This window comes from Vulpes lagopus, chromosome 2 (assembly GCF_018345385.1).
Source record: "Vulpes lagopus strain Blue_001 chromosome 2, ASM1834538v1, whole genome shotgun sequence".
Lineage (NCBI taxonomy): Eukaryota > Metazoa > Chordata > Mammalia > Carnivora > Canidae > Vulpes > Vulpes lagopus.
The window spans coordinates 96,505,154-96,520,049 of record NC_054825.1 but is presented as its reverse complement, the minus strand read 5'-3'; the positions used below and the strand labels follow the sequence as shown (position 1 = coordinate 96,520,049).

The 14,896-nt window shown below is 42.1% G+C and overlaps 1 protein-coding gene across 2 annotated transcripts in view; it reads right to left on the bottom strand.

Moving 5' to 3' along the window:
• The window catches only part of SASH1 (SAM and SH3 domain containing 1), a 255,510-nt gene that overhangs the window by 68,964 nt on the left and 171,650 nt on the right, over positions 1 to 14,896 (bottom strand). For both annotated transcript variants that reach the window (XM_041745577.1, XM_041745576.1), the window contains exons 5-7: positions 9,901 to 9,941; positions 7,554 to 7,640; positions 4,805 to 4,917 (exon numbers count right to left, since the gene is read on the bottom strand). In XM_041745577.1, coding sequence (XP_041601511.1) covers positions 4,805 to 4,917; positions 7,554 to 7,640; positions 9,901 to 9,941 — 241 coding nt within the window. The remainder of the gene's footprint in view (positions 1 to 4,804; positions 4,918 to 7,553; positions 7,641 to 9,900; positions 9,942 to 14,896) is intronic.

The following is a 14,896-nucleotide window of genomic DNA, read 5'->3' as shown; positions in this document are numbered from 1 at the left end:
AGAATATCCCAATTACCTACATCGCCCTAAACAATTATTTTTTTACCAATAAGCTTGACTTCCTTAAAGTACATGTAGTAAGTATCCATCATAAAACTATTAGAAAATGTGTGAAATGCCATTAGATTTGATGAAACTATTCAGTTAACAAAATATAAAAATCATAAGTTATGCTGTCTTTTTTTCAAGCTGTTGTCTTTTTAAATTACACACTCAAAATACAGAGGTGTTTTGTAAAGTTCATTCCCTTCATATGTTTTTTTTTTTTTTTTGCAGCTTATGGTAGTGTTTCACATATTAATTCCTTGTAGCCTTTTTCATTTTGATCTCTGTTTGTATCAATAACTGGGTTTTCAGGTGTGTGAATCATGGCTGTACACTTCCCAGAGGGAAAATACCCATCAATGAGATGAAATTCATATAAACAAAGCACAATGGACCAAATCATCTTTGACATCAGACAAAATTTTCCGCAATACAAGGATGTATTGAGGGATACTCCCAGCTCCAAGAAGCACACAGGCAAATTTCTCTCCTGCTACTGGGTTGTCCTGTCAGGAGTAAAGTTCAGATGTTCTACTCGTGGATCTTTAAGTATCTGACTGACAGCAGGAAAACATACACCTGATGTTCTGAAGGACATTCTCAGCATGATCATTATAGGAGGTCCAAGTCTTAAGAGTGTATGTATGTGTGTGTACATACATATATGATTCAATAAAATCATATATATAAAATCATATATATGATTCAATAAAATACAGTAATCCATTAGCCTTGGAACAAATTATTCTTAATAAATGTTATAAAACACAAAGGCCTATGTCCTTTAGAAAATTCGTTTTACCATGAAGTAGAGAAAAGAAAGACATAAATCTTAAGTATAAATGAAGTTGGAGGAAACTACAAATATTTGCAAATACATATCTTCTTTAAAAAGTGCTTCTTTTCATTAAATCATAATTTTTATAATGTGAATAGCTGTTCATTATTTATTCATGAGAGATACAGAGAGGAGTGAGAGAGAGATGACACTGGCAGGGGGAGAAGCAGGCTCCATGCAGGGAGCCTGACATGGAACTCGATCCCGCGTCTCCAGGATCAGGCCCTGGGCTGAAGGCGGCGCTAAACCGCTGAACCATCCAGGCTTCCCGAAACCACTTTGTTGAATACTGTGAAAAGGGACTTTAAATCTACCATGAAGAGAAATCTCACAGAGGAAGACATGGACATGGCCAACATGCTCATGAGAAAATGCTCTGCATCACTTGCCATCAGGGAAATACAAATCAAAACCACAATGAGATACCACCTCACACCAGTGAGAATGGGGAAAATTAACAAGGCAGGAAACCACAAATGTTGGAGAGGATGCGGAGAAAAGGGAACCCTCTTACACTGTTGGTGGGAATGTGAACTGGTGCAGCCACTCTGGAAAACTGTGTGGAGGTTCCTCAAAGAGTTAAAAATAGACCTGCCCTACGACCCAGCAATTGCACTGTTGGGGATTTACCCCAAAGATTCAGATGCAATGAAATGCTGGGACACCTGCACCCCGATGTTTCTAGCAGCAATGTCCACAATAGCCAAACTGTGGAAGGAGCCTCGGTGTCCATCGAAAGATGAATGGATAAAGAAGATGTGGTTTATGTATACAATGGCATATTCCTCAGCCATTAGAAACGACAAATACCCACCATTTGCTTCAACGTGGATGGAACTGGAGGGTATTATGCTGAGTGCAGTAAGTCAATCGGAGAAGGACAGTGTATGGTCTCATTCATTTGGGGAATATAAAAAATAGTGAAAGGGAATATAAGGGAAGGGAGAAGAAATGTGTGGGAAATATCAGGAAGGGAGACAGAACATAAAGACTCCTAACTCTGGGAAACGAACTAGGGGTGGTGGAAGGGGAGGAGGGCGGAGGGTGGGGGGGAATGGGTGACGGGCACTGAGGGGGACACTTGATGGGATGAGCACTGGGTGTTTTTCTGTATGTTGGTAAATTGAACACCAATAAAAATTAATTTATTTTAAAAATAAATAAATAAATAAATCTACCTGCTGGGGGCAGCCCGAGTATGTGTGTGTGTGTATGTGTGTGTGTATACACACATATATATATTCAAGTAAATTTAGATCCCTGAGCTGGTCAAAAAGGGGGAAGATCCTTTCCACAGACTGTTTTCTGCTCTAAATAACATTTTTCATGAAGTGTTTTGTCTCTGGCCAAAGAAACAGCCCATCTAGGCACTAGTAGCTGAAGATGTAGGCTGCCCTGCCAAGAACAGGCCAAAAGGCTTCCCTGCCACTTCATCATCTGCCAAAGGACACCCATATTTGTGTGCAGAATCTAGTAGAGTTTAGAGAATGTAATCAATTTTGTTCTTCAATCTGTGTTTCTGAATTGCCTTACAGAAAATATTCTTGATCTCTTGATGAGCTCTGTCCTAAAACTAGGCAAGGCAGCCCCACTGGGAATCGACAGATTGCACTATTAAAGCCTCCACCCAAATGCACACACGGCTGTGCCACCTTCTTGTGGAGTTAACTTCTAATTTCCTTTCTGTATGAATAATGGCTAGCTGTAAAAATGACGAACTCAGAAGGAGCTTCAAGCTAATTTTTTTTCTCCCCAACTTTGAAAATATTCCTTTCTTTTCAATTATAGGAATGTGCTACCACCTAAAACTATATTAAGGCCACTTCTCATATTTTCTTCTGTTTCATGAAAACTGGGTTAGGTACATCACATGCAACTCTCTTCCCAAACACAAGTGTAGTCAGACGACTGTAGACTTCTTTTGCATTCTGATCTTCATTTGTGCTTTTTAAAAAAGCAGTGCAGCAGCACGCATCGCTCCCCAGAAGGTAAGTACACATCTTGCCTACCACAGTAAAACTAAATACACGTCCATGTTCCTCACATGTATTTTATAGGCATTCAGCTGGACTTCTCCCAAAATGCTATGCCATGTTCAAGAAATGGAACTGGAGAGAAAATGTATGGTGGGCTTTTCGTCTCTGCTGGCAGCTGGGCCAGGTGGCCAAAGGTGTGATGGAGCAGAGAGACCAGGTTGAGAGAGAAGGTGGATCAGCAACAAGGACGGGAGGCTGCCACCTGTCATCTGCTCCATCGCTGGCCCAGCACTACTTTGGTCCACCAGAGACACTGTGAGCCAAGATGATTTCCATTCCTTCAAGTCGACAGAGCAAGAGAAGTGGGTAGATGGGCATCTGGAGATGGCCTTGGCCCTCAGGCCTCCAACTAAACCCAGTCCCATCTCTCACTCCCATCAAGTGCTTTATTCCTCTCAGGTTGTCTCAAGAATAAATTAAACTTTTTGCTCCTTAAACTACTGAGGTTTAGAGTCAGGTATATGAAACTAAATTGAATGTGCTTGTTGTCATGGTTTCAAGGTTTCAGATCTTTAAGATTCTATTTAATGGTAAAATCATAACTCATTCAATGATTCCTTAGGGACTTTAGAGTTTTCACTTGTTTCTAAACCAGCCTGATTTATGACTCATCAACACAGAACCACACCAGCTATTCTAAGTGGAAACCCAAGAATCCATCAGGCACTTTGTTGGGCAACAACCAAGCAGGAAATCTCTTAATAATTGCTATCTCTCCATCATAAACGCTATACCAGTGCCCTAAGGGTTAATTAGGCTTCTTTTAGTAATTGATTTAACTGAGAGCAAGAAATATGACTCGCTATGATGAATACCTACTTAGAAAGAAAAGTAAGCAAAATTTTAAGGTATACCTAAAGCTTAAATTTTAAATTATTCAAAGTGTAGTCTGTGACAGCATTTTATAGAACTGATGTTTACAATGGTTGTACTATAAGTTTAACTTTTTTATTTGATAATTTTTTATCATTATTATATTCTTATAAATCTTTTTACAAGGCTTGTGTATTTTGCAATGGCATTCAGAGAGTCATTTTCCTCATTAACATGGTCCACAGCTCAAAAATATTTGCCGTTCACTCATTCGGTAGTCACTGAATATGGAATTTAAAACTCACAACGTGGAAAGCTTATATTAAGTAAATAGAATGGAATCAGTATTTTATCTGATAACATAGGTATTCGATGACCACTAAAGTATCATCAAAATACTACTTTAAATAATATGTTCCTGGGCAGCCCCGGTGGCTCAGCAGTTTAGCGCCGCCTTCAGTCCAGGGCATGATCCTGGAGACCCAGGATCGAGACTCACATCGGGCTCCCTGCATGGAGCCTGCTTCTCCCTCTGCCTGTGTTTCTGCCTCTCTCTCTCTCTCTCTCTCTCTCTCTCATGAATAAATAAAATCTTAAATAAACAAACAAATAAATAAAATGTTTCTATACGCCTTGAGGTCCTCATTTTAGTCCACAAGAGCTGCTATAACAAATTACCATAGACCGGATGGCTTATAAACAACAGATTCCTCACAGTTCTGGAGGCTGGGAAGTCCAAGATCAAGGAGCTGGCAAGATTTAGTGTGTGGTGAGGACCTGCTTCTGGTTCACCGACTGCCATCTTCTCATGGTGAGTCCTCAGTGGCAGAAGGGGTGTGGGAGCTCTCTGGGGCCTTTTACAAGCTCACTTATTCCATTCGCGAGGGTTCCACCTTTAGAACCTAAGCATCTCCAAAGGCCTTACCTCCAAGTAACACTGCACTGGGCATTAGAATTTAATACATGGATTGGGGCAGGGGAAACACAAACGATCTATGGCGACTCTCCAAACATTTTTCCATGTAAGAGAGTCAAGTGCTCACAAATGTAAACCAAGTAACCATGCACTTACCCTTGCAAGTGCTTCTTCAATAGTGATCATCTTCTCCTTGACCATCATCATCAGCTGAATCCGTTCCTCATCGCTCATTGTTATCTCACTTGCAACATAGCCCACATCTTCTCCTAGAGATTGAAGACAAAAGACAGGAGTGAAAAAAAAGAAGATAAAACAGAATGCTAATCCTCAAAGGTCATCATTCAGGACTAGAGAAGGAGATAGTTCAGGGGCAATGTCCAGCATTGCACGTTACCGATGAAGCAACAGGAGCAGTAATGGGTTGTTTTTCAGGAAGCCAAAGATCCCATCTTACTGAGAAATAGGTTCTGAGAACATACGGATGTTACCATAGAAACAAATCCTTCAAAATGATCAGAGCCTTTGTGATGGAGGGTCTAGTGGAAGAGTTTTGGAAGAAAGCTGACAGGAAATCTGATACTTCAGACTAATTTAAAGACCCACCTAGAGCAGACAAGCATTCCAAGGCTCCTTCGGCTGATGGTCTTCTGTGTACCTTCTATCTCAAATATGAACAAGAAAAAAATCTTTTTCAGAGGAGTGGGAGGGACCCCTCTTTCAAAACACAGAACTTTAAGGTCACAGAGTCAGCTGCAGAACAAGACCTGGAGGGTGGTGAGATCCTAGATTCCTAAGAAGCTGTTTGGTGTTCCTTAGAGGGTATGTGCAAATAAATAAAATGATAGGTAAGAAGCATTTAGAGTTCATTGGAAGGAAGGAAAGTTTTGGCATACATTGGGAAGTTTTGGCATATATACATATATGCGACATTTGAAGATATATGCCATATATGCTGTGTGTGTGTGTTCACACATATATATGTTCACACATATATGTGTGTATATATATATATATATATATATATATATATACACATATATCTGAAAGTTCTGCCATAAATAGGTATCCGAACTATGAGGGGAACTCAAATTCCTATTCAAAAATGAAGGCAGCTGGGGGTGCCTGGGCAACTGACTGGGGGCTCAGTCAGTTAAGTGTCCAACTCTTGGTTTTGGCTCAGGTCACCATCTCAGGGTTATGAGATCAAGCTCCGTGTCAGGCTCTGGGCTGGGCATGGAACCTGCTTAAGATTCTCTCTCTCCCTCTGTCCCTCCCCTTTTCCTCTAAAAACAAAACAAAAGGCAACCAGAACTGCTGAGGAAAAGAGAATTCCCCTACTAGAATCCTTCAAAAATGCTTTCCAGCAGAGCAAACAGATTGCCGTTATCTGTAATATATGTGAGCCACATTCACCTGTGTGCCTTTGGTGAGCACGTAGGGAAGGATATGTCCACGGAAGTGGACTGTCATGCACAGACTGGGAATCAACCCACATTCTTGTTCCTCATCTTTCTCCTGCCCTATCTTTCTCATACATACTTTACCAGCGTCGGTGTCACTAGGATGCTTGGCCATGGCTACGTCTGCCCTTGGTGCCGAAGGACAGCAAAAGAGTCTGGCTGCAGACTTGTAGGAACCCACTGAAGTCAGGGCCTATGCTAGAATTCATGTTCCCCTGTGTTTCCCTATCTCATTTCCATTCTATAATCAATCAGTCCAGAAATAAGACTCAAGTTTCCTTCGACACTCATCTACTTGTCAGGGAAGAATAATAGTGTGTGCTGGGTGAGGAGACAAGCCTGCTGGTTTGATTCATTTTACTATCTGCGTCACCTCTGAGGGTGGAGGGAGCAATGGGGAGCTGGTTGGGTTTTGTAAAAAAAAAAAATCCACGAGTCAGTTAACTGTTGGCTTCTTCCCTCCAACCCTTTCTCTCTTTCTTCTTCCCTTTCTTTCTAAATAAGACTTTGTTAGGATCCAAGATTTTCTTTGAATCACAAGTGCTCTTGGCTGTGTACCAAACGGAAAAAACTGGGAATGCTTAAGAATCATAACTTTAAACCAGGACAACTGAAATAACCCCAGTGAATGTTGCTGGGGTCCCAGTGCGCACACTCTCCTTGTCCACGTTTCTCATTTCCACGTGTATGAATAACAGGAGAAGCATTCTGAACAGGATAGGACACTACAGTTTCGTGAAAGAAAACAAACAGCGTCACTGGTGAGCGACTAAAAATCTTCATCTCGTGATAACCTCACTCAGCTGGATTGGAATCGAGAAGTAGCTTTGTTGCTGTTTCCTCTCTGAATACTGGGGAAACATAAATTACATAACTAGGCCTCGAAGGGATGACATATTTACTTACTATATAAACAACAACAAAGACACAGCCAAAAGAAGGGCAGGACTCCCTGCACAAAGCAGCCTGGGCAAATTCCCATGATGTCAGACCATTAGACAGAGTCTCCAGGGGCAACAGCCCGTAACTGTCCCTGCCACAGAAAAGCATCAAAAGTTCAGAAGATTGCAAAGGCCCCAAGTGGCGGGACAGGGGGATGAGTCCAAAACTAACAAATGCTATGACTTCCTAGACCCTTTTAGGATGGATCTTGGCGAGTAACAACCTTTCTGAGGTTGGCGTGACCGAGAAAACAAAAGATTGGGTCTTTGCCGTCAGATCTATGAAAAAGGAGGACCTGCCAACTCTCCTCATTGGGTTTTCTTTGATTAAAAAACAAAACAAAACAAAACAAAAACAAATAACACCACTGGGATGAAGTCTTAAAGTCATGATAGGAACGCCAGGAGATTCGACTGGCAGCCTTCGGCGGGTTTAGTGGCACAGGCTTCTCAACATCGAGAGCTAAAGGAGCCTACTGTCTGCCAGCTGTGTCACAGTACCTTTGGACGTCTGTCTCATTATTCCTTTCTGGTTCTTTCGGAAGTTCTGCCAGAAGTACTTATTTTTCTTCTTCCAATCTCCTTTTCCTTTAAAAATGAAAGGAAAAAAAAAAAAAAAAGAAAGGCACAAGCAATAAATTCATTAATAACAAAAGTAGCCTCTTCTTTACAATTCAAAGCTTCTAAGGATACTTTGATTTCACAAAAAAAGACAGTTTTCTTCTTTCTGTTTGTGAAAGACTTGGAAATAGCCTAAAAAGTCATTTAAAAGAAATGCAAATTTCCTAACAGCCAGTAAGGGTGCAGTGGGGGTTAAGATGAGAAATAAACATCAAAAAAGGCAAAACACACAATCGTCTATTCTCTTTGATGTTGTTTGACTGCTACGTCTAATTTGGCCTCGTCTAGTCTTGCGGTGGCCTCGCCCCCTCTGGTCTCAGCCGCAATTATTCCAATGAAACCACGGATAGGATACTTTGAGAAGCGAACTTTGTTTTGTCGTTAGCCCTGTGGCTGACCTCCCCTTGATTGCCTGCTGTCGTGCCAGGTTTAAAGAAGGTGACGGAATGGCTGGTGTGACCTGGGTGTACCAGCCAGCTGTCGGAGCCGGCCCATGAGCTGTTTCCCTAGGGTGTCGGGCTTGCTCAGGGACGGCTTTGGCACAGGCGGGGTGCAGAGAGGGCATGCCCACCTCTCCGGCATTCGGGCTACTTGGTGAGCCACTACCTGCAGCTTACCCAGGTATGATGATAAGGAAAGCAGACTGCTAGCCTGCTGTGACATCTCCCAAGTGAGCCCCCTTGTCTCTCCCATCATCCTCCCTCCCCCGACTGTTCAGGGGACAGTCTGTTTCACTTGTCTTCGGGTGAAAACAAGCTCACTGCCGTAGCTAGACACCTGTAGTGTCTGCTAGGGTTCTGATCATCGCTGACATCTAATGCCTTCTAAAAGGCAAAAAGAAGGGAAGAGAGGAAGTAAAATAAAAGAATCGAGTAGCCCTTTATTTAAAAATGAAACGCAGCAGCAGCTCTCATGTAGATGTGGCACACTCAAAGCAGCAGCTTTGTCACTGTCACCATTTGGTGTCTGGTTGCTCTGTGGCCACTGGAAAACAGGACCCAGGAGTGTAAGGCACTGTTGGGTTTGCACAGTCTAGACTGGTGGTGCCAGGCAATGCGGCACAACACAGACGTGCAGAGACTCCTGTCCACGGGGCTCCCGGGCTCAAAAAGGCACATGTGTCAAAACAAGATGCCCTCATTTAAGTGCTGACAAGCCCCGGAGCTCTGGAATAAGGCCCACCCCAGCTTCGCTGAGACTTCCTATGTACTCAGAATCTTGCAGGGGAGTGTGAGGGCATCTACTGCTTTTCAGCTAAACACGGCAGCAAATAGCCATGAGAAGGGAAAGCAGAAGTAGGATTATCACTTACTCCACCTTTCTCTTGGATAATTGCAACATATTTCTTTTGCTGGAAGCTATACTCCTCACTTTCCTCTATTTTAACGTTTCTGAAATGGAGGTGCTAACTAAAAAATAAATAGTAGCGAACATTTATTGAGCACTTACCATGCCCAGGCACCTTGCTATCTAATGGCTTATCTCACTTAATACATGCAATGAACAGGATGTGTTATTGTTCCCATTTAGTGGATGAGAAAACCGAGGCTTTGGAGGCAAATGACTTGCCCAAAGCCATAACCACTGAGTTGGAATCCTGATTCAAATCCAAATCAAAACCTGGTTTGAGCACTTATGCTCCTAATCCCAAAACCTTGCCCAACTGCCAGAATCACTCTGACCTGAACAGAAAAGATGTCACTAAATCAAGAGAGGATTTTGTAATCAAGAAAATGTGAAATATATAACACTTTAATTGTGCAGTCTTTGATTCAAAAGTTCCAAATCAAAGGATTTATCCTAAGGCCATGGTCAGAGAAAGGCTCAAGGATTTCTAGGATAGCATCAATTCTCTGAGAGCAAAAAATTAGAAACAAATGTCCAGCAAAAGAAGAGGCAGTTGATTAAATTGTGGCCCATCCAATATGATGGTATATTATAGACTTAAACATTTTTACTGTAATCAATGTGGGAAAATGCTCAGCACACATTCTATTGAAAAAATTTATAAAATAATATGCAGAGTATGATCCCAACTGTTTTTAAAAGAAAAGCCACATAAATACATGTGGGAAAAAAAAGAGAGGAGAGGTAGATATCAAAATCTTAACAGTGTTTCTTTCTGGGTGCAAAGATTCTTTGTGGTTTTTGTCTTTTTCACAGCTTATATGTTCTGTAAAGCATTAAGATAATTTTAAGGCATTAAACCAAGAAAAGGAGTACTAACCTACAGAGCCGTCCTCTGAGTTGGACTTAGGAAGAGTGTTCCTAGAAAAGAAAAACAAGTGTGATTACCAGGGAAGCCTTGCCTTTGTGGGAGGACAAAAACTCCCAACTAGTCTGACCTGGCATCAATACCACTTAGCAGAGCCAGGGGGATTCTGATAGGGTATTTACCACTGGCCTTATCTAGCCAGCTGCTGCCTTTCTAGAAATACACTCATGAACCATTTGTCAGTATTTACTGAAGACTCACTCCAGGGTAAGACCTCCATTAAATGAGGGGAACAAATTTCACTGGATGATCACCGGATGATCCACTTCTGTGAACTATTAACCACATGTGAAGTTATTGCCATTGAAAAGTCTCTTGTGTAAGTGGGAAAGAGCAGATAATAATAAGAATAGAGACCCATCACCACAAATGCCAGCCACTGAGGCCAGCAGGTGAGTATAGTGGTCAGCTGCAGAAGTATAGGAAATAAGATGCTCCAAACAGAGGGGGCAGGTGGTATGCAGCTCCTGCAGTGGGTTGCTGACAATCCACAGGCATGTTATCTGCCTTGCTAGAGCTACCTATATACAAAGAGAAGCCAGGAAATCTGCTTTTTAAAAAACAAAAAAACAAAAAAACAAAAGAAAAACAGCTCCACATTTGTAAGTAATGGCAAATAATTCAATGTTTTTTAAAATGTGTCCAAGTTAATCAATGCATGTCTGTGCACCAAATTTGGCCATACCCTACCCTATTCTGGCTGCTAGTTTGTGACAAATACAGACAAATCCAAATAACTTGAAACACGAACACAACCCAAAACCAAATTAATTAAATTTGGTTTCCCTAGAAAACACAAAGACAAACACCAACTTCGGGTAAGAAGGAAAGAAAACAAAGAAAGTCAAAACTAACTCTCAAAATGGTGAGAGTAGAGGTGGAGCACAGTCTTTCACTGGGTTGATCCAAAGCCTAGAGGCTAAGTTGGGTGACCACTGCTGACAAGGAAAACCGGGAAGAAGGAATCTGCTTTGGGACAGAAGCACAGATACTCAGGGTGTTTACACCTGAATCCTCACGTCGTTCCTCTTCCAGGGAGGACAGAGGGGGCATCTGGCAAAAGTGCATTCTTGATTTAAAGAATGCATGGGACGACAGAGCTTGGGAGGCCAGAACTGTGTTGCACTGAAGAGATCAGAGAAAGAGAAGAAGAACCTGCTAATGCTGACCTGCTGGCTACCCTCCAGGTGAAATAGGACCTCTAAAATTTAAGGCAACCAGAGGAAGCAAGAAGGGGCTTTCTGTTATGCAAAGCCACCTGTGCACCTGTGATAAGCCTGTGCTCTTCAGTGCAGGGTCACTGATGCTACCTGATTAAACCCAAAAGCCCAGGCCCTGCAAGCACCCTCATACCCAAAGACTGAGAGAAGAGAACTGGCGCACAAATCTAACAGACCTCTACTGTCAATAAGGGGAGGCCCTGCAAGCACCCTCATACCCAAAGTCTGAGAGAAGAGAACTGGCGCATACTACTGTCAATAAGGGGAGAGGGGAGGCACTAAGACTAGAAGCAGGGGAGGCATCTCAGTTGCTGAGGATGAACGCTAGACCTGAAGTCATTATTTCCCATCACTACTAGCAGTGAACAAAGAAAATGTAAGGAAAATCTACCGTCTTGTCATATTTTGCCAAGATATAGCTCCAAAGGTCTACTCTCTGCCCTCCTACCCATACAAAAATGAAAATGACTGAAGACAGGGGTGCCGGGGTGGCTCAGTTGTTTGAGTGTCTGCTTTCACTCAGGTCATGATCTCTGGGTTCTGGGATCAAGCCCCGTATCAGGTTCCCTGCTCGGCGGGGAGTCTGCTTCTCCCTCTCCCTCTGTGCTTGCTCTCACACTCTCTCTCAAGGAAATAAATATTTTTTTAAAATAGAAAATAAATGACTAAAGATTTACTTATTTTAAAAAGCCATTTCAGTTCTTAATTCATTCAGCAAAAATGTATTGAGTGCCATTATGAGTCAGGTATATGGATGATTACAAAGAAATGGGACTTACGATGCAAGGAGGGCGACAAACATAAACAAAGGAGAAGCGCACTCAAGGGAGAAGCAACAGGGCAGCCCGGGTGGCTCAGCGGTTTAGCGCCGCCTTCAGCCCAGGGTCTGATCCTGGAGACCTGGGATCAAGTCCCATGTCAATCTCCCTGCATGGAGCCTGCTTCTCCCTCTGCCTGTGTCTCTGCCTCTCTCTCTCTCTCTGTGTCTCTCATGAATAAATAAATAAAATCTTTAAAAAAAAGCAAAGCTTAAAATAAAAAGGGAGAAGCAACAGCAGGAAGAAGGGGAAGGCAGGGCTGGGGGTGGAGCAGGACAAGAAGGAGAGAAGCAGCAGCACATCATGGAGACCACTCAAGCCCACAGAGGTACGGGTCGGCAAAATGGCAGGTGTGAGCAGACTGCAGAGTTGGCTGGCTGGCTGGGGAATTAAAGCAGAGAATTCTTCTAAAAAAACACTATCTGTGGGGTGCATGGGTGGTGCAGTCGGTTAAGCAATCAACTCGGTTTTGGCTCAAGTGGTAACCCCAGGGCCATGAAATAGAGCCCCAAGTTGGGCTCCATGTTCAGTGTGGAGTCTGTTTGGGTTTCTCCTTCTCCCTCTGCCCCTCAACTACCCCCCCCCCCCACCATGCTCTCTCACTCTAAAATAAAAAAATAAATCTTAAAAAAATAAAAAGAAACAATATTTGAGCTAAAGTCTGGGTTTCTAAATTTTTTTTCAAATTTTACTCTGTTGCATTCTGAGCTCAAAGTCATATATAATATGCATCGGTCCACCTTCCAGCAGCACCAACCACAGCTTTTGCCTTACTGCTCACAGCAAAGGAAGCACCACATTTATTTTTAAAATCACTCTAAGGACGTGGAGAGTCTTGACCTAATTGCTAAAGGACCAAAGACATCAAACATCCCTAGCTCTTGATCAACTACTTAACTATGTAATAAAATACAAATATTTAGGTGAACTTTCACTTTTCCTAAAAGAAATGTTTTCATGAGGGAAATGGCCTAAAAAAAAATTACTTTTCTTCAGTCCTTTGCTGATTAGAATAATACCAGTTGTAAGGAATTGTACCCATCATTTAATCCAATTCCAATTTTATAGGGAACAATGACCTCCAGAAGCTACAGGAGTGGTCCAAGGTTCCATCAGCTGGTTAGAAGCCAACAAGGAGCTCTCCCCAGGCACTGGCAGCCCAGCCGTCTTCCTACCAGACACTGGACTCTTCCTATCCAGATAAAATATATATAAAATTGTTTCTATTCTATTCTTGAAGAATTCAAAAGCTAACCTCTATTTTCCTTTTTTTTTTAAATTTTTTTTTATTTTTATTTATTTATGATAGTCACAGAGAGAGAGAGAGAGAGGCAGAGACACAGGCAGAGGGAGAAGCAGGCTCCATGCACCGGGAGCCCGACATGGGATTCGATCCCGGGTCTCCAGGATCGCGCCCTGGGCCAAAGGCAGGCGCTAAACCGCTGCGCCACCCAGCGATCCCCTAACCTCTATTTTCCAACTCATTTCTCATTCTTCCTGCCAAATGGGAATGTCTTCTACCATAAATATACTCCAGAACCCACAAGGCATAAAAAGGTAAGTTCTCCCTATTACAAAGTTATCACAAAATATAAATATGTTTTCCTCTATAAAATACTAGCTTACAAAAAAAACCCAAATAATAAATAAATAAATAAATAAATAATAAATAATAAATAAAATTCTAGCTTACAATTTTAAAGGTTTTTTTATCTACTTTCTTCAAATAATCACACATATATAAAATTCACCATCTAGTTTGCACTTTGGATCTTTTCATTACGTTTGAGGGGTTTCTAACGATTGTTTGCATTTCCCTTGGAGGCCAGCAGATGGCACTGCAGCTCCTCTATTCATCTTGTGGGGACAAATGGGGATTTTTTTTTTTTCAACATTTCACAAGTTCACAATCTAGATACTGGCCAAAGAACAGCATGTCAGTGTTTCCTAAGTGTGAGGCTCCCCAACTCATCAGTTTGCAAAGGTGGGAAATGACACCGTAAGAAGTTTAATTTGGATGCAGTGAATCGTCCCTGCAAACAGAGGCTGGCAGTGCAGTGATGCGAAATGCCATCTTTCTCCTTGAGACGGATTATAAGATTCATCCAGCAGGAGCAAAAATCCATGATGTAACCAAATTCCAAATTTGGATGGCAGCAGGTGGAAAGGGTCATTTACTGATCTCCTGGTGGAAGAAATTAATGCTCAGGAGTCCATTCCAAAGAGGCCTCCTCCTCCTCAGAGCACCTTGCAGCCAGACGCCGCAGGCCTAGGAATGGCTGTGCTGGAAGCAGGTTTGCCAGCCCCTCTCCATCACTTTCACTGTCACCAGGGTAAAAAGAATGGGAACTTCAGCCCCGTTTGCTTGCCGGTTTCTACGCCTAGGAATCATTAGGATGCAGTAATTAGTATCTACTTAAGCACTGAGTAATAGGAGTATTGCATTTTGTCTCTGAATTCAATCTTAGAAGTACCTTTTCCTCAATAACTACTACTAATAGATCCCAAGTATAAGTGATTTTTCCTCAATCCCTAAACTACTTTAGCCCTCCCTGAACTCAAATTCATTTAAGAAAATTCAATAAAGAATTTATGAATCAGATTAAAAAAAAAATTTAAGGGATAGCATCCCAACACTTAACCAGTTTCTTTCATCCTACCTCAGTCTTTAGCAAATTCTTTGTTCAACTGTTTCGTTCCTTTCTTTTCACTCACTCATTCATTCAGTCAGTCAGTCAGTCTTTACTTCCTTCAATAAACATTTATCCAACTCCCATTATGAGTCTGGCATCCTTTGAGGTATTGAGAATGTAGCAATAAACAGGACAGGTAAAATCCCTGTTCTCTTGGAACTAAGGATGGGGGGGGGATGGAGAAGTAAGGCGGGGGGGGGGCACAGGTCAAGAAGTG